General features: G+C 35.6%; 1 protein-coding gene across 3 annotated transcripts in view; it reads left to right on the plus strand.

The window, feature by feature from the left end:
• PI15 (peptidase inhibitor 15) overlaps nucleotides 1-20,259 on the plus strand; it is a 67,280-nt gene that overhangs the window by 38,173 nt on the left and 8,848 nt on the right. For all 3 annotated transcript variants that reach the window (XM_054561779.2, XM_054561777.2, XM_054561778.2), the window contains 3 exons: nucleotides 17,272-17,390; nucleotides 18,424-18,556; nucleotides 18,678-18,793. In XM_054561779.2, coding sequence (XP_054417754.2) covers nucleotides 17,272-17,390; nucleotides 18,424-18,556; nucleotides 18,678-18,793 — 368 coding nt within the window. The remainder of the gene's footprint in view (nucleotides 1-17,271; nucleotides 17,391-18,423; nucleotides 18,557-18,677; nucleotides 18,794-20,259) is intronic.

The following is a 20,259-nucleotide window of genomic DNA, read 5'->3' on the forward strand; positions in this document are numbered from 1 at the left end:
GCTGAATGAACTCATTACCACACTGTTTCATTTTCATCATCTCTAATATGAAGATAAAGGTGGTATCTGCCACATAGCTTTGTTGTGAGAAATGTATGAGTTGAGGAGTAATCAGACCAGAGCCCGTCGCTAACTAGATGTTCAACAAACATTAGTTTTGATGGGTTTCTTTGAACTTCTTGTGAAAGGTGCCCAGTGAAAACTCATTCAAGATCTAAGGACAAAAAGTTACCCATACAGAGAAGATGTTTTTAGAAGGCGATGTAAATATATAAAAATTAGATGAACAAATATGTTTTTAAAATTACTAAAATGATGAAATAAATATGCCTAAGATACCATGCAAGCTCAGAAAGGCATAATGTCCCAACTATGAGTTTAGAGAATTTGTAGCAATCACATGACTCTAAAGTGAGAACCAAGACTGCCCAGCCAGCTTTGAAGGTGAGCTCATCTGGGTTCAAATCCTAACTCTGCTGCTTACTTTGTGGCCTTGCACAAGTTATTTAATGTGTCTAAGACCCAATTTATTTATCTGTAAAATGAGAATAACAATACATATAATAACCTATCAAAGAATGCAATTCACTATTTTTATCCTATTGAGGTCAGAGCGTTCACCACGAGGAAAGGCATAGTTAGGTAAACACAGTATAAGTAGGTTGAAAAAAGTCACATTTTTTCTAGCTCTATTTTCCCTTACTTATCAAAAATTAATTCATTCCACATGCATTTATTTAATTGCTTCTGTATGCCAAGGACTTGACTAATTGTTTCCATAGATGATCTCATTTGATAGCTCACATTCTCCGTGTGAGGTTAACATTGTGGTCTTCATTTTACAAATGAAATCACTGAGACCCAGAGATGTTAACGACTAGGCCAAAGTGGTAAGGATAATGAATGGCACTGCTGGAATTAGAATTTAGGTCTGTGTAATTTCAAAGCCCATGCTTCTATTGGGGAGCATCTTCTCATTTGCTGCATTGAGGAAATGCCCCAGGCAGGACCCCTGAAGATGTCAAGGTATCTTTCTTTCCTTCTTTAAAATGCCAGCTGAAGTCCTATAATATTCATGCTCTATGTATTATTCCATTCTTATTTTTTTTAATATCAGAACCACTATATATGATTTACTTTGTAAGAACTAGCTCCAATGCTGATTACATAGTAGATGCTTTGTAAATGCTCCTTAATTCAGTAAAAGTAATGAGAACAGTAAGTGCTAGCAAGCAAAATAGGGCTTCTTTCAAATACTCATGTAAATACTGTGCATACACTTCATTCACACCTGTATTTGCTAATTTAATATTTATTAAATATTTAATATTTGTTGAGCATTGACTATATGTTAGGCTACATAATTGGGGATACATTCATGAGTAAAATAGACATCTTTGGCTCCCTGGGTGGGGAATCAGACAATAAGCCAGGTAAATAAATAAGTTACATAGGATGTAAGATGATAAGGTTATGGAGAAAAATAAAGTGGCTTGTGGTGAGGGTTTGATTTTTAATAAGTGGTCAAGGACGAGTCACTGAAGGAGCCTGGAGGCAGGCGAGGGAGTGAGCCACTCTCAAAGATGAAGGAAGAGTGAGGAGTCTAGACAAAGGCCTGGAGGTGGGAGAACATCCATCAGTTAAGTCAGAAAAATGTGCTCACTTGAGTGAAATCATAAGTTAGAAGGACTCTTTGAGTAAACTGGCCACTGGAAAGAGTTCATCTAAATCCCTCATGAAGACCCAGAGGAACTTGGAGAGAAGTACAGCATAGTAGGTGACTTGGAGATTGAAGCAGGGACTGTAAGTGACTTGAATTCTCTAGGCTAGATGGAAAATGCAGATCTTAGTTTGATACTATTATCTTTAGTTAAACTTGTTCAACATTGATTTGGATTGTGAGCATGTGAAAGACAGTAGAATTCCTAACCTGTTCTATGTACCTCAGAAACTTAGGACACCCCTCACTTGATACCTCACAAATATATGTGCTCTGATCACCAGCTGTGTGTTCAACTTCTCCTCAGTGAGTGATATCACCCAAGGGAACTTAACAGAAGATGGTCTTTGGCTCAGGGCTTCTAATTGCATCAATCTGGTTTGTAATTCCTTTCACCTACAACTCTCTGAGCCTTTTACCACTCCATTTTCTCTCCCTCTAAAGTCTCTTCCTTAGTTTATTCATTTATTTATAATACTATCCTTCAAGCTTTTGATGCCAGAATGCTTCTAATATCCATGACCACAGATTATTTATCCCACTTTTGAGCTGGGGTAGCCCTTCTTGTCTACTCTCATCATATCTTGCTCTCATGAAGTGATTTACAGTTACTTTGTGCATTTCTTGAAAACTTTTTAATTTTGAGCTTTCTGGGTGCTGTGTCTATATTTATTCATTTTTGTATCTCTGTTTTCTTGGGCAATTTCTTGTGTATAGAAAGTGATCACAATCATTTGTTGAATTTAGATGAAATCCTTGTAAATTGTTATGTGTTTATAATTAGCATTAATTTTGATAATATAAATGCCTTAATAGAGTTTTTCTCATCATTTATAATAATATTTGATTCCACACCTGAATTAAAGAATTTTTCTTAAATTCTAAAAAAAAACCATATAGATAGAACTTAAAATTTGCAAGTAAAACTTTTTTACTCTTGGCTTCTGTTCTACAATTAGTTTATTGACTAATTTCCAGAGCTGCTTGGACACCAGCTGTTTTTTATTCTTCCTGAGGGTAGCATAAACCACGACTCTAAACCACAAACCACACTAGTTTCTTAGAATAAGAATTATCTCCAAAAGAATAAAATTGCAAGACCCACACATAGAGTAAAATTTGTAGGGTGTTCTCTGAATTTAAGTCAATTGAATAAATTAATTTGAAAAACTTTGAGGTCCCTCCATGAGAGAAAGAGATCCAAAGAAAACAAACATTTTTGTCTTTAAAGTCTAAACAATGCAGTAAAAACAAAACAAATGGAAAAAAACTCCACTAAGGATATAATTCAGTACAATATACTGCTGTATAAGATTGATGTAATAAAAGAGGTACAGACAAATACCATGGAGGAGTTGAAGAAGGGAGTGATAATCTCTAGTTGGCAGATCATGAAAGGCTCCTTGGAGGAGGAGCATGTGAAATAGATGCTCAGGAAGGGTCAAGGTTGGCTGTTACAGCAGGCAAAGCAATGCATGAACAAAATCTCCAGCAGAGAAAAACCATGACACTTGAGCTGTATTTTTGAAGAGTTTGAGAAAAGGTTGAGGATTCCTTACTCCAAAGGCAATTAGGAAGACTGTGAAAATTTTAGAGAAGGATTAGGGATGCATTTTAGAAAGATGATCCTGGCAGTTGATGGAGCTGATATTGGCAGTGAAAGTGACCAGACAGGTGGTGACTCCCGAGTAAGCAATGCCAATCCTTCAGCCAAAGATAAGGAAGAACCGCACAGCTGCTCCAACATAAAGTGGCAGGCAGGACAACTCCCTGAAGTGTCATGGGTGAGATGGCAGCCTTCACAGATGGTATGGAGTGGTGGAAAGGCAGATGAGGGACAATGTGAATATAATGAAGGAAATGAACTGATCACCTTAAAACTGAAAAAAAAAATGTGTAATGTAATTTTAAGAAGCCAAAATAACTATATTGATAATACAGTATCTATTTTATTTGTTTGATGCCTGCAAATATTATTTGCAGAGCTACAGATATAAGGTTTCCTATAGTTTTTTGGAAAAAATAAAAATACTGGATACCAAATCACAGAAGGTAGTAAAGTTACAGAAAGCATGACTTAAATGAATGAATGGAGAACAGATTAATCCATGCTTGAAAAGAGCCCATGAACTAGTTGCCTAGGATGATAATTTATGACTTGGGAATAAATAAAAATGCTGATTTTGTTTATTTGGGCTTCATGTGGAAGAGAATGTGGAAAAGGTAAACTACTTTTTGTTTTTCTTTCTTCAGTAGTTGATTAAACACTTGTAGTGTCTATCTTTATATATACATGTATATATCTTTTTTTTTAACAAAGCCATCTACCGTCCCACATGGCGCATTTCCTCTCATTTGGGAAGGATAACTCAATATTTTTGCTATAAACATGAGAATTTTAATGTGTATAATGTAAACCTCTCCAATGCATGCTTTCGTGACCACTAGAAGGCCTCCTGAGGGCCTCTGCCAGAAGGCAGTGTACTGAGAACAATTGCTGGCAGGAGGCGTTTTCTCCAGCACATTCAGAACTCTGCATTCCTGCTCTACTGGATGTAAAATCTTTTCAATGTCTTGGCTTCAGAAAGAAACTGGGCACATTTTGTAGGAATTTTCTTCCAAGGTGCACGTTGCTTGGTATCACTTTGATACGCCTGAAGAAGGTAGTAACCTTAAAGGTTCTTGCCTTTTGTTCTGCTCTCCCCATAGGGAGCCAGCCAAAGGTAAGAACATTTTGTTTGTCACCATTTTCAATATAGGCTCTTAAAAATGCAAATGTAAAAGCAGTAACAGGATGTGATTTGAAACCTCAGCATCAGGTGGCAGGCAGAAAAGCTGTGAATCACAGGTAGGCCACACAGGTGGTGACTGTATTTCCGAGTATTGGACACAGTTTTTTTGGTGGAAAATGATATTTGACCAAATGCAACATTGTAGAAAAGTAATTTTATTGTGTTTCTGTTGAATATTTATAGAGCCTAGCATCATGTCTGCTCCACAGAGAATATGCAGTAACTACTCAGTAACTATTTGTGGAATAATTAAATGAGGTCCTTTAATTTTTTCTGGTTAGTGTGTGACTGTGGTGCTCTGGGGGGCAAGAGTTGTACAATGTTCAAGCACTCACTCCATAATTTTTACTCATGTGCCTGGCACTGTGTGCTGAGGGAGTCAGTGGGGAGCAAAGGGACTCTCTTTGGTAGGAAGTACTGTGAACAGACAAGTCAGGTGCAAGGCAGTGTGCTAAATGCTGAACTAGGATAGATACAGGGTTCTTTGGAATCCCGTGGGAAGACCTAGCTCAGATGTGGAGTGGGGGTAAGAAGGTAGGGAAAGCTTCCAGAAGGAATGATTTTAAATAGAAAATATACAAAATAAATAAAGTTATACAGGTGTGAGTTAAGGAAAGAGGGATCTGTAGTGGGTATAGGAGGATGTTCTAAGAGGGTATGTAGTACACTCGAGACATGGATAAAAATTCATTGAGGCTTGGATTAGTGTAGAGAAGAAAGAGTGATGTTTGATGAAGTTGAGGAAGGCACCCAGAAATTTGTTCGAATTTCATTTTAAGATCCAGGGTAATCATTGAAGGTTTTAAGCAGGGAAGTTATATAATCAAAGAAGTGAATAAAAGATGCAGTCAAGAGGCTATTAGGATAGTCTAGGTATCCTCAGCTATGTTTAAGGCAATAAGGATATAAAAAAAGCATAAATTAGAGCCGTGAAATATGTAAGGTACAAATCCATAGGAGTAAGTGGTTTACATGATGAAGTAGAATGAGGATTTATATGATGAGGCAGCCAAGGAGGATGCCTCCGTTTTTGACAAGGACAATTAACTTTCTCTGAGTTAGAGAACACAAAATAAAGAGCAGAATTCTGGAAGCCATTAGTGGCTGCAGGTTTATCACCCAGGACACACAACTCTGGAGGTTGAAAAAAGTAGCTAGTATGGGGGAAGGAACATTCTTCTACTACAAAGAATTTTGGATGGGTATATCCTTCGGTAGTCAAAATGAACCACTTTGCATCATAGAGGTTGGGTAGTGTCATGGAGACAGCATAGATGCATTATTTTATACCTGGGAATCTACTCAACAAATATGCAAGAAAATACTCCCCTCTGTTTTTTTAATGGTGTCAAGAATTTAGTATTTATGAAAACCATTTACCATTAAATAGCTGTGAACTTGAGGTATTTGCTTGTCTGTAAGAATTTCTGAAGAATAGCATGAAGTGGGCACAGAAGATATAAACTAACAGTTTAAAATGGTCAAGAAAGATGTTTGGCATGAAATGCAACCTAGACTGAGGCTTGGAGGGATGGGATTTGAATTCTTCCAGTCTATGTTATCCATAGCATCTAAAATCAGGTACCAAGCATTTTTCTTAACACAAATGTGGAAGAATGCCCAACACATTACCCAACAAGACTAAACTTTTCATAAAATCTCTTAAAATTTCACACCACGTACTCCAAACTGAAGCAGTCCAAAAATGTTACTCAAGGACACAATAATGTTTTCTAGTAAAAAGTGCATCAAATTCACTTTTCATAATTTAGTTAAATATGAACATTCTACCAAATCTATCTCTCTGCATTCCAGAGAGATCATGTTTTCAGCAGGCCGTAGGTAGGCGGGAAGGCATTTGAATCCTTCTGACCAAGTAGGCATTAGCAAGATATGAGGTTTGCAGGAGTATCACAGGAGAGTTCAACAATCTAAAAATTAGTTATTAAAATATACCATTGAGTTGGTGAAAACAATTAAACACATGTAGAAATCTCTTCCTGGCTTATAATTTTAATATTAAATGATAGCTGGTGGGTACTATAGTTCCCTAGAAAGTGGGATGATTGTTAGACTCTATCAACAAGTGGTCTTAAAATTTAAAGATAAAACACGTATTAAAGAGGGATCTACAGAGATGAATTAATATGTTTTAAAACGCCTAAAATGTTCTCTAATTTTCAGCTTCTTTTGCCTGTAAGCAAGCTCCTTAGAATCTCCTTATAATTCTGTTTCTGATTATCTAGTTGCTTCAGGGTTTGTCCATTTTCACTTTACCTGATTGCCTGGTTAGTTGAGATTAATTCTTGATGTCTCTTAAACTTCAGACTGCCAGATAATGTGATCAAAAGTGCACCTCACTGCTTTTCATTTTAGGTGACTGACTCTACCACCATTCCCAAATCTCCAACAATAATAATATCCACCATTAAATACACCTTTGCCCTGCTGGAGCTGTGCTAAATACACTTCAGTCACTATCTCATCTAACCCTCTCAAGTCTTGAGAGACAAGATAATTTTCCTCATTTGGAGATAGAGAATCTTAAGTTTGGAGAGCGTAAGTAACTTCCCCAAGGTCATAGAGCAAGTAAGTAAAAATGTTAAGAACACAATTCTATCTGACAACAAGCCCATGCTTTAAATCAGGGGTCTCCCCAATTCACAGGCTGCAGACCAGTGCCCATCTGTGGCCTGTTAGGAACTGGGCTGTGCAGCAGGTGAGCGAGCATTACTGCCTGAGCTCCACCTCCTGTCAGATCAGTAGCAGGATTAGATTTTCACAGGAGTGTGAACCCTACTGTGAACTGTGCATGAGAAGGATCTAGGTTGTGCACTCCTTATGAGAATCTAATACTCTAAAGCCTGATGATCTGAGATGGAACAGTTTCCTCTCAAAATCATCCCTCCCCACATTCCTCCCTGGAAGAATTTTCTTCCACAAAATATTCCTGGTGCCAAAAACACTGGGGAGCACTGCTTTAAGTGGCAATGTAAAGTACCTGTTCCTCTTTCTGTGTTCATCTCTCCTGTTTCTGAGCCCTTTGGATAGAGAATTTCCCTACATGCATTTCATCTGAGGATATTGCTGAATGTTAGAAAGAATTTCTTCATGTGGAATCAAATCTTTCTCTTTGTATTATTTATACCCTTGGAAATCATACAGAAAAACTCACAGGCTAGAGCATCCAGTCTCAGAATGGATATAAAGAGGGAAGAAAACCTCTATGTCATAGATCCTCGACTCAGTGGATCCAGTCACCAAACCCCTTCTTAGCCTCAAGACCCTTTGTGTTAAACATCTACACACACAATCCGTCCCATCCAGAAGATGCCAACATAAGCTGTCAGGGGAGGCTACACAAATACATTTGATTTCTGAAGATCCTGGAAAAGGTAAGAAGTTTATCATTAAGGAAATGGAAAGTCAAGGCACTCCCCACCTGCCTTTTACTCCACATATGCACGCATGAACAGTGACAGTGAGATCATCTTGGGACCTGGAAGCTGTGCGGCCCTGAGCAAGGAATTCCCATCACTGGTTGCACTTTCTGGTTGGGTTACAACATGTATGTGTTCTTCTGACCATGAGATGCCTAGAATTTATGTGACAAATTACTCTCCAATTGCTCTACTTCTGTGGAGTTAACTTGGCAGAGTCAGTGGGCACATTCTCCTGATGATTCACATTCTCATGAACTAAGCTGCTTGTAGGTCACATAAATGTGTGTTGTAAATGCAGACGATGTTGTTACAATGGAAAGGGATTCATTTTTTTCATCTTTGTTTCATTTATATTCACTGCTGCAGTAAACTCATGCAGTCTTATGGATTGAAATACCACTTATATGCTGATGAGATTTCAAATTATATTTATAGGCCTCTCAGTTGAATTTTAGACTAATTTATTCTCCTACCTACTTTTCCAAAATCGAGCTCCAGATATTCACAACCTTACCCCCATCCCTTCAAATCTTACTTTAGAATTTTTTTTATCTTTTTAAAAATTTTGGATTTTCAGAAAGTTTCATACAATTCTCACGTGTTACATTAGGTATTTCAACCAATAAAGCCATTTAGAGTTTCCATGAACATAGAACCACTTTGCAAGTACACATTCAAGGTCTCCAACCTTGAATTTTTGATTTGATAGATTCAGGATTGAGCTAGACATCTGCCTTCTCAAAAGTTCCCTGGGAGATTCTAGTGTTATTTCCCTAGTGAGAACTCTAAAATGTGCTTTAAGATCATGGTTCAGGATTCCAAACCAAGTTGAGAAAAATATTATATGGTTGAAATATCTACTTATCTGTCTATATACTGAAAGAATTAACAGGTTAAAGCAAAAATTATTCTGGGGATAATTTCCGTATTATCACATAATTTCACTTGACTATTCATTCAGCACCTACTTCTAGAAAACATGTGAGCACTATGGGTGAGCCATAGATATCTACAACAGGGAATGAACCTTACTTGGGAATGTGCTTTATTGACTAAGAAAACTTCAAAAGAAGCAAATTTGTTGTTTTCAAAGCACCTAACCAAAATATGGTTTCACAGTGCACATTTAATGATGCATAGACTTAGAGCACTGGAAATTTTATTCCTTGACTTTTTTAATCAACAAGCTATTTAAATACTCTTTCTCAAAATTCTATTTTTCTTTCATCTATTCCTTCATTAATTTATCTACTAAGGCTGTATTGAGCACACTCTTAGAGTTTCTTTCAATAATCCAGATAACAAATGATAATGGCTTTGACCAAGGTGGTAACTGTGGTGGTGGTGATCAGTGGTTATAGTCTAGATATATAGTATTTTGAAGGTAGGGTCAATGAAATTTGCTCACTGAGCAGATATAGACTATAAAAAATAGAGTAGATGACTAGATTTTTGGCCTGAGCAATAAAGAACAGCAACCAGTAAACTTTTTCTGTAAAGGGCCTGATAGTAAATATGTTCAGCTTTGCAGGTCTTATGGTTTATGTTGCAACTACTCAACTCTGCCTCTGTAGCAGGAAAACACCATAGACAACATGTCACAGGCAGTGGAGGTGACGTGACCTGTCCACCATAGTTAGCTGATTCCTGGACTAGAGAAAGGGCATTGTCATTCACGGATACCAGGAAGACTGCAGGAGTAGTTGATTTGGAGGAATGGGGGTAAGGTTGTGAATATTTGGAGCTCAATTTTGGAAAAGTAGGTAGTTGAATAAATTAGTCTGATTTTCAACTGAGAGGTCTAGAAATACAATTTGGAATAATACCAACAGCATATAATTGGTGCTTCGGTCCGTGAGACTGGATGAATTTACCTGGGCAGTGAATATAAATGAAACAAGGATGGAAAAAAAAAGAGAAGGGACTTGGGCTGAGCCCTGGGAACTTTCCAGCACACAGAAGTTGTGGAGATAAGGAGGAATCAGCAAAGGGATAGAGAAGAAGCAGTCAGAGAAAAATAGGCAAGTGCAGGGTCATGAAACCGAGGGATGAAAGTGTACTCAGAAAGAGTAAGTTGTCAGGCATGCCAAAAGCTGCTGATAGACCAAGGAAGGTGATGACCAGGAGATGACCTTTGATGACCTTGAAGACAGCTGCTTGGGTGGAGTGGGGATGGAGTGGAAAATCTGCCTGGGGTGGGCTCAAGAGAGAATGGGGAAAGCAAAACTGGAAATTCCCAGTGAAGACGACTCGCTCAAGGAATTTTGTTGTAAAAGAAAGGAGAAGAATGGCATAGCAGTTGGAATAGGAAAAGGGTTCAAGAGAGGATTTTTATGAATATCTGTGTGCTTTTAAGATATTTATGTTGCTGGCAATGATTCAGTTCAGAGCCCCTAAAAATAGTGCACCTTACACCATCTCTTTATAGATAAATAAATTTACATGAAAGAATACTCATCTTATTTAAGGAAAGCATTATCTTTTTTCAAACATTACAAAAATCCTTTGGATCTCACCTTTATATTTTTTGGTATACATAATATAGTGTCATATTTTGTAGTTATTTTTGAGGTTGAAGGGAATGCTTTTTAAATCAAGTTTCTTTAATCCTCTCCTTCTACTCTTACAGAGAACTATTTTAATATCATCTAATTAATCTAATCACCACTCTCAAATTCTCCTATGAAAGCCCTTTCTCTTCTTCTGTCCCACCCTCCCCTTCCCTGTCCTAAGAAGGCTCAGTGCTGCCCTCCTGTCTGGTTTAACACAAGTTCTTGTATATTCAGCTGTCAGTTTCCCTTATTGGCCATTTCACAAGCATTTCTATCTAATAAGGATAAATCCACTAATTTTAAAACAGAACCACAATCATGCCTATGAAGTGTTTTTAAGCCTTTGACTGCCCTAAAGGAAAATAATTTTGGCATCACTTAATTTTTTAATGGCTTTTTTTTCACTTCTATATGTTAGCACTTTTTTCCCAATCTAAGAAAAAGATCAAATAGCCCTAGCTAAATTATTTTAAAAATAAAAACTTGTCTATGTAAGATGCTTTTGTTTTTTATATTATGTATGTGAAATGACACATAAACATCCAAGAAAAAATAATTGTCCTAAAGGACATGCCGTACAGTCTCCAATGCCATTGATACGGCATCTATGAAAATAACTTTATATCTGTCCCCCAAAATTCAAAGTCTGATATTATTATTTTTAGCATTTTGTGTGTTTGAAAATGGTTTCCATGTGTAGAATAGATTTCTCAAAGTTCACTTTAATTTTCATAATTAATATTCTTTTTTTCCTTAAAATTTTAACTTTATAAATTTTTGTTCTTTTCATAAGTATAGCAAGTTTTGACAATCACATTTATTTAATGTTTGTTACCACTTGCAAATTAAATTTCTTAAACTGCGTGTATAGGTTTAATAGATTTGATTTTCTCGTTTAGTATTTCAATTGATTTATTGATAATAATACTTTCCATATAGTTAAATAAGTTATATAATTCTAAGAAATGTAGCGATTCATTTCACCTAAATTTTTCAAAACTATTTGAAAAAAATTAACAGATTTTCTTATCATTTTCAATGACAAGAAATCATAAATTCAAGTATTTATATGCATATATATTTTAAATTGAAAATGTAAGACTAACATGTTACTGTAATAGGGCATTTTTGTAACCATTACATATATCAGTAGTATCAAATAAGATCAGATTCCTTACCCTAAAAGCCCATTCTTTTTAACCTTTTTAAAAAGTAATGTCAACTTTCATATTTTATGGGGTGTATGTGCAGGTTTGTTACCTGGGTATATTTCATGATGCTGAGGTTTGGGGTACAATTGATCCCATCACCCAGGTAGTGAGCATAATGCCCAATAGTTTTTCTACTCTTCCTACCTCCCTCCCATCCCTCTCAAGTAGTCCCCAGTGTCTATTTTTTTGCATCTTTGTGTCTGTGTGTACACTCAATGTTTAGCTTCCACTTATAAGTGAGAACGGGCACTACTTGGATTTTTACCTTAAATTTTATCTTTTTAAACATTTCTACATTTAATTTTTATATTTGGAGTTAAAGGATCTTACCCAATTAAAGAGGAAAAAAGTCATCTCAATCAAGTTTAGGAGTAGAGTCCCAGGTAATTTTGGGGGTTGCCTTCCATTTCTTATGGCATTTCTTATTAGCCAGAGATAGTGGCTGGGATTTAAGACAACATCTTCAGATGTCAGTGTGCTTTATGGTGCTGGCTGCCACTATGTTGAGGATCCCAAAACTTAGAAAAACAGTTGATAAGACAGCCTCATATCTGGTTTGGATCAGTATCATCAAATTTTTTCTGTCTACTTATGAAAGTCAGCAACCTTTGCCCATGCAGCAACATTTTTTACTCAATTTTGTATTCAGCTCAAGTTCTGAAGATCTCTGAACTTGATGAGAATCCTGCATTCTTTTCATATTCCTTCTATTTCTTGGCATCACTACTCTTTTAGATATTTAAATGACTTCAGTGTGAATTCTGGATATGTGTCACGTCTTAGTTTGGTGGTTTCAACTTCTTGTGCTTCGCAGACAAGGTACTGTGTCTATCTCAAACTCTCTGATTTTATTTATAAGCACAATAGCTCATGGTGAATATTTTAGTCCAAAGCTAAATCAACCAATTTATGAGCTGACCAATTGAATGGCTCTTAATAAAAAAGAATGGAAGAAAACTGCTTGGAAGCAATAAGGCATTCTACAAGCATATGCATATTCTGACACCATTATGAACCATTTTAATTTTATGAATTAAAATGTATCTGATTTATCTAATTTAATCATAATGTATAACTTCTAGTGGGTCCTGTAAATATTTGTGCATATTTACGTGTAATATTCTTAATTTTTCCTCATTTTTAAGTTGAAATATTTTAAGTGTTTACAAGCAAATTATCTGTGAAAATACCTTACAAGGAAATTGTCTGTGAAAATACTTATCTATTTAGAGAGAGAAGAACTAGGAAGTCAGAATGTTGAATATAGTTTAATAAGAGCTCCATATATATTGGGTGTTTAGTTTTTCCAAATAGATAACAATTTGTTGCATATTTACTAGGCATTTCATAGAAATAAGTACACACCTGTGCCCTTCTTTCTTCCACTGATACATCTGTAGAGTATATTAAAGTCATTTTAAATAAATGCTACAGACACTCATAGAAATTTATCAGATAGATTGCCTATTAAGCATCTGGAAATTAATAAATTAAGTCAAATGTTTAGACAATTTACATCCTCATTTTCTGAACTTTCGTAAGTTGTTAAATGTTTCCCAAAATTACAATGACAACATTCATTACAACTTAGAGCTTCCAGATAGGAAAGAATTAATCATAAGTACTTACAGACCCCACTTTTTTTGTTGAAAATTTCTATATTTTTTGTTTTTTAATTTTTTAAATTTTTTATTGATACATAATAGAAATGTTTTAGGATACATGTGATAATTTAATACATTCATATAATTTGTAAAGATCAAATCAGTGTAATTGGGATAGCCATCATTTTAAATTTGTGTCTTTTCTTTATGCTAGAAACATTTGAATAACTCTCTTCTAGTTACTTTGAAATATACATTAGATTATCGTAAACTGTAGTCTACTTATCTATCAAGCACTGGGTCTTATTTTTTCTATCAAACTCTATATTTGTATCCATTAATCAACTTCTCTTCATATAGTTCTGATAGTTATTAAATAAAGTCATCATTGCTTGTCAGTTTCAAACTTAAAAGACCTCACCATAGTAATAAATTTAAATAACTGGAGACTAAGGGGATAAATAACTTAACCATCTTTCTCTGGGAATTGTAACCAATGAGGAAAGACAGAGAAAGTAAATGTAGGTCTCAGCTTTACCAGAGGATATGATGTAATTCCCAAATTTCAGAGCTCACTACTCAAGCCAGACTTTCCCCCTCTTGAGTAGATGAAAGTTCTGCCTGGAGACAGAGAGGCAAGAAAGAGCATGGGGCCCTCTGACTTCCACTGCTGTGGGCATCAGAGGGTAGGTCAGTCCTGTTTCCATGTGGGAGTCTGACAGTACCTGTCAGACTTTCCAGAACCTTCCTTTAGGTACATGGAGACAGGTGGAAACCCTCCTAGTTTCCTAAAAGCAAACACAGTGAGAGAAAGCAATTATCCCTCTTTTCCTGTAACTACTTCTCCAATATATAATATTTGTGCATAGAAATACCAAAAAGCATGGACATTGGTGAACACATTTTCTTCATATCTAAATTCCTTATAATAGTTAACAAAGGATGGTCTTGTGAGATATTTTTCAGGCATGAGCTTTTTAGTTTATCTTTTTGACATACCCAATATCTAGCTTTTAAATATATGAATGAGTATAAAGATAGGATTACATATGGTAAATTACTTTTAAAATTGTTAAATGCCTTAGTTTTTATTACTTATTTTTTATTGTACATATTTAACATACACAATGTGATGTTTCGGTATACATACAGAGAGTGAGATAAGGAAAAAGAAATGTCTTGAATATTTTTAATTATTTCGAAAGTAATCTAGATTTGCTTTCTCCATGATATGGAAAATGCCAGAACTAAGGAAGTCCCAGGCCAATAGAACACAGATCTTTCTTGCTCTGATGCTAGGGCTACTCAAGTGTACCTAAATCACAAGAAGTTAAAGGTGAAAGGGACCATGGAGATGACCACATTCAATCTCATTTTACAGATGAGCTAACTGGGAGATCATAATTGACATGGCCTCAGTCGCAGATGACCTTAGCAGTGGAATTAGGGTTAGATTAGTCACTGATCCAGGTCAGCGCTATGTGTGCATGTTGTGCTAATATTTTAGCATAAGATTATAAGAAAGTGTTTTAGCAGTTACAGATCTGAGTGCACACTCTAGTCCAATATGTACAGAATGCATACATGTACTTTTTCCAAAGTAACTATAATTTGTTAATAACCTTTTAGGGGACATAATTTGTTGAAGCTACTCCATCTGAAATTCCTGTATAAATTAATTGTAATGTTTTGTATTGTGGTGAACTGCAATCAATATTTTATGAATCCATATTCTGTCAATATTTGGTCAGAAGAAAAAATATTTGATAAATCAATTTTCAACCAAACGAAATGTTTTTTAAAGTTCATTTCAGCCCCAGAATACTATGATTTTTGTATGAACTCTGTGAGTGAGTTTATTTTATGCAGTCCTAGGTCAATTTATGTAAGATGACTTTGTTTTTCCTAATTTAAAACTATTTCTGAGTAACTAACAAATGTCTTTTGAAAGTAGGCCTCCTGAGGTAAGAGGGTCTCTTGAAGAGTTTATCTTTTTTTTTCTGATTTTATTTTAAAGTCACTAAATTAGTTTCTTTCAATGAAATATGTTGTTACGTTAAATAAATCTATGCCATCCATTATCCTTGAGGGAAATGAAGCCTTTTCAGTGATATGGTCAAGCATTCCCATGAGTTTGCTTGAAAGCTTGTAACTTGCCTATGCATAGCTACTAATCCTTACTTAGCTGAACACAATCTGATGGAGGAAAAGTAGGACAAAAAAGATCAATAGGACATTTACATACCTCCTCATATAAGCTCCATGTAAGTATAAGTGATTATAAAACTGTTGCTTCCTTCTTCATACAAGGTCTCAATTTCTAAAATATGCTGCTAACCACTCTCTAGTCACAATGTGAACGCTATTTTTCCAGGTAGAATAATATATAAATATTATAAATAGTTTAGGAAATAATGCCATGACATTGAACTATGAAACCAATTTTAAAATAATTATTTTCAACAGGTAAATACTTCACTAAATTATATTACCACTAGAGAAATTTTTTTAAACTTCTTTTTCTGTAATGTGTATAAGAATTATAAATATTCTCTATTGTGTATCTTTGTACCTTATGACTTGCTAGAAAATAGATTACCATTTCAGAACTGATTTATTACTGGCAGGTCTGCAAATGCTAGACTTGATTTCCTCTTGCAGCTATGGAAATGAGTATGTCAATCCATATGGTAACTAATAAGAATGTATATGAAATCCACGGCTCATTCAAATTTTGTCCTACGATATTTTTCAGTGAAAGAAAATTTACCATACATCACTAACATCCTTATTAACTTATCTTCCTCTATAAAGGAAAGCAACAGTTGCTATTTTTCTTAATTCATTTAATTGAACCATGAAGTACTATGTTTTTATAACACTATGTAGCAGTTACTTTTATTAGTTTGTTTCTAGTTTATACCAACAAGAATGTAAATTCTCATAGTATTATTGTTATTACCACTAATGATTCAAATTATATTATATATGTAGACTCTGTGGGTTTTATTATACCATAATAGAGTATGACCTTATACGTTGCAATATAAAATTAGACATTATTAATTTTGGTAAAATCAGTTTGAATAAATTAGATAATCTTTGTTTCTTAAAATATATTAATATCATGGCTTCTGATGGCTGTGAAAATTATCTCTAGGAAAACCAATGCACTTTGTTGGATTCAAATTTCAGTAGTCAGGATGAGCTGTCCCCAAGTTACAACTAGTTATGGTATTTTGTTAACCTTTTCTTTACTAAAACTGATGTATGAATGTTGGATCTCGATGACACTGAAAAGGCAGTAATTTTTTGTAGTATAACCATATTGCATTACAGAACTTTGAATAACAGTGGCCTGAATTTGCTTTGTTTTAGTTATAGCAGTCTCAGGAACCAGAATTAAAAGAACTCTAGGAGGCCTGAAGTGGTGGCTCATGCCTGTAATCCCCACGCTTTGGGAGGCCGAGGTGGGCGGATCACTTGAGGTCAGGAGTTCCAGACCAGCCTGACCAATTTGGTGAAACCGCGTCTCTACTAAAAATCACAAATTTAGCCGGGTGTGGTAGTGCGCACCTGTAATCCTAGCAATTTGGGAGGCGGAGGCGGGCGAATTGCTTGAGGCTAGGAGTTCGATACTGGCCTGGCCAACATAGTGAAACCCCATCACTATGAAAAATACAAAAATTAGCTGGGCGTGGTGGTGTGCACCTGTAATCCTAGCTATTCAGGAGGCTGAGACAGGAGAATTGCTTGAGCCCAGGAGGCGGAGATTTCAGTGAGCCATGATTGCACCATTGCACTCCACTCCAGCCCTGGGCAGAAAAAACAAAAACAAAAACAAACAGACAAACAAAAACTCTAGGAAATAGTAGCACCATTTATTTTGTCTTACTTTTTGTTTGTTATTAGCAGATTCCGTAATGCTGAAGATTTTTTGCCCCTACAGGTTTGGGATGAAAATCTTGCAAAATCGGCAGAGGCTTGGGCGGCTACTTGCATTTGGGACCATGGACCTTCTTACTTACTGAGATTTTTGGGCCAAAATCTATCTGTACGCACTGGAAGGTAGGAAGTAGTTTCACTGATGCAGTTCATCCATATGGCTTTATTAATTATGGACTCTAGGAGGGAATTACATCAATTTCAAGTAATATCAACAAATTCTTATTGAATGCTCACTATGTGTCAGGTACTAACGCTTGGCCTATGAATATTTTAGATGTCTTCCAGAATTATTACTTAATTAGGCTAAACGGCCAGTTCCCCTTTTCACCCTTGGAACACCTTCCCTTAGCCTGGATTTTTCTTTGAGCTTGCAGAATCTTAGAAAGGGTCAAACCTGTGCTATATCTTGCCCCCTCCATCTCAGGAAAAAGCCCCATGACTGTGCAGAGGCTGTGTGTGCGTGTGTGTGTGTGTGTGTGTGTGTGTGTGTGTGTGTATGCATATGCATGCAACTTTCCCATAGTTGCATATACCCTCATTTACATAAATATATACAATAAAAATGTAGGCATTTACATATGTTTATACACACACATATACATGCAGGTATATGCAGCTATGGGAAAAGCTATTCCCATTTGCTAGGATAATTTTTCTGCCACTGTGCAATGTCGTTATCCAACACTCCAAATACCCATCTCCCCCAAATAGGGAAGGAAAATCAACTGTGCTATTATTAAAACTAAGGGAGTTCAGACTGAAGTGAAAAAAATGCTCTGGGTTCTAATATTGTGACTACTTTTATACATCTAATTCTGGATCGTTTATAAAATTTTGATGGAGGAAGTTTTTGACATGGATTAAATAAGACATTGATGATTCCTGAAATTATTTGCATTTTCTTCCTGGAATGACCAAACACATGTTTAGACAAATACAGAATCACTTACTCCAGCCCTGGCCATTTCCATGCTTGGCCCTACTTGGAGGAATAGAGGACCCGACTAGGTGGTGATGGTGATTGTGAGGGGTGGACGTGCTCTTGGATCATCACGAATAATCTGCTAAAAGAACAATCAATTTACAGTGTAACATGAGTCCCTTATATATTACCACTGCTGCACTCTGATTTCTTTCTTTTCTTTATATGCAGATATCGCTCTATTCTCCAGTTGGTCAAGCCATGGTATGATGAAGTGAAAGATTATGCTTTTCCATATCCCCAGGATTGCAACCCCAGATGTCCTATGAGATGCTTTGGTCCCATGTGCACACATTATACGCAGGTTATTTCAATCACCTTGTTAATTTTTGATTCATACTTTTAAAATATGCTAATACTATTTTGGTGGACATGCATTGTCTTAGCTTTGTCTTCTGTAATAGTGTATTGGTTTATTTTCACAGATGGTTTGGGCCACTTCCAATCGGATAGGATGCGCCATTCATACTTGCCAAAACATGAATGTTTGGGGATCTGTCTGGCGACGTGCAGTTTACTTGGTATGCAACTATGCCCCAAAGTAAGTACCAGGTTGGATTCTATTTCCTGGATCCTTTAAAGACGTTAAATATCCATAGACTGATAGTTATCTGTGACAGGTAAGTGAGTAAGGCTTAGCTATAATGGCCTCTAATCCTCAAATCCACCATCCTTCCAATATTTCTGAAAAAGGATTAGCTGAAAGGTTGCTTTTCACAAAGACAGGGATTCTAGTCCAAAATTGTAGGCAAAACAATTTGAAATGGTAGGGCTCACTAAATTCTCCTTACCATATGTTTTAATTATGGTAATTGTAAAATAAACACTGTACCACACAAGCTTTCAATAGCTATATAAAATAAATCAAGAAAGAATCTTACATGATATTCTCATCTATCAGTACAAAAATGTTGGCTTACCTTTTTAGCAAAGCATTGGAAGTCAATTCCTTCTTCCTTCTCCTATTTTTTAGATTTTAAAAATTCATAATTTCATCCTAGGGCATACATAAAATGGATTATGGAAATTTATCAAACATTATAAGATATAGCCATATTTGTGAACATTATTTATGAGGATAAACATTTATCAGCATTTGGTAAAATGCCTCTTGATTACAATAACTCCTTGGATGATAAAATGTTCCAATATTTATACACAATTCTGTTCCCATTTGGAATAAATACCAAAATGTGCAAAGGATTTATGACACTCTTGGTGTCTTCCAAAGTAAGTCTCAAACAAGATTTTCTCCAGCTATTCCAGCATGCGGAGGGAATGAGAAAATGTTTCACAAATAACTGCATTACTCATTTATGTGGTAGTATGCCAGTGGCAGTGTTTTTACAAAGTCAGAAAAATAGTGATTCTCCCTATGTTCCCCTCTTCATAATTATTAGAATGGGAAGATTTGGAAAGTAGACTGTGTCTGCATTATTAAAAAAGCATTAAAATTGTACATTTGTATGAAAATTTTAGTTTTACACATTGTGTTTTCCTATGAAGCCTTTACCCTTTCTCACTGACATAAATAGGCCAATTAGTACCCAAATAGTCTAAGAGATTTTTGTTTCATCTATGTAACTATTCATTTTTGGCCCATAGTTATAATTTTCTAATATTATCAGTGAGATATATTATTGTGTTATAGGTCCAAGAGATTAAGATATTACATTAACATGCTACACATTTCAGTTGTAATAAAGAACAATTTTTCTGAAAACTAAGTAATGAAGGTTTTAAAATCCTGATTGGTAACTGAATATAATTCTTTCAAACCTAATATGAAATTATGTCAAGTCTAACTGTTATTCAGTGGGAAAAAGAGAGAGGGAGCGAGAGAAAGAGAGAGAGGAGGAGGAGGAGGAATGGAAGGAGGGAAAGAGATAAGTGAAAGAGAGAGAAGGAAAAATAATTTAGTTAGAATAGCATAAAATAAAAGAATGAACAGTATAAGTGTATAAATTGGCTGATTCACTGTTTTGAATATAATTATCCTCTATTCAA

The sequence above is a fragment of the Pongo abelii genome, chromosome 7 (genome assembly GCF_028885655.2).
Source record: "Pongo abelii isolate AG06213 chromosome 7, NHGRI_mPonAbe1-v2.0_pri, whole genome shotgun sequence".
Taxonomy (NCBI): domain Eukaryota; kingdom Metazoa; phylum Chordata; class Mammalia; order Primates; family Hominidae; genus Pongo; species Pongo abelii.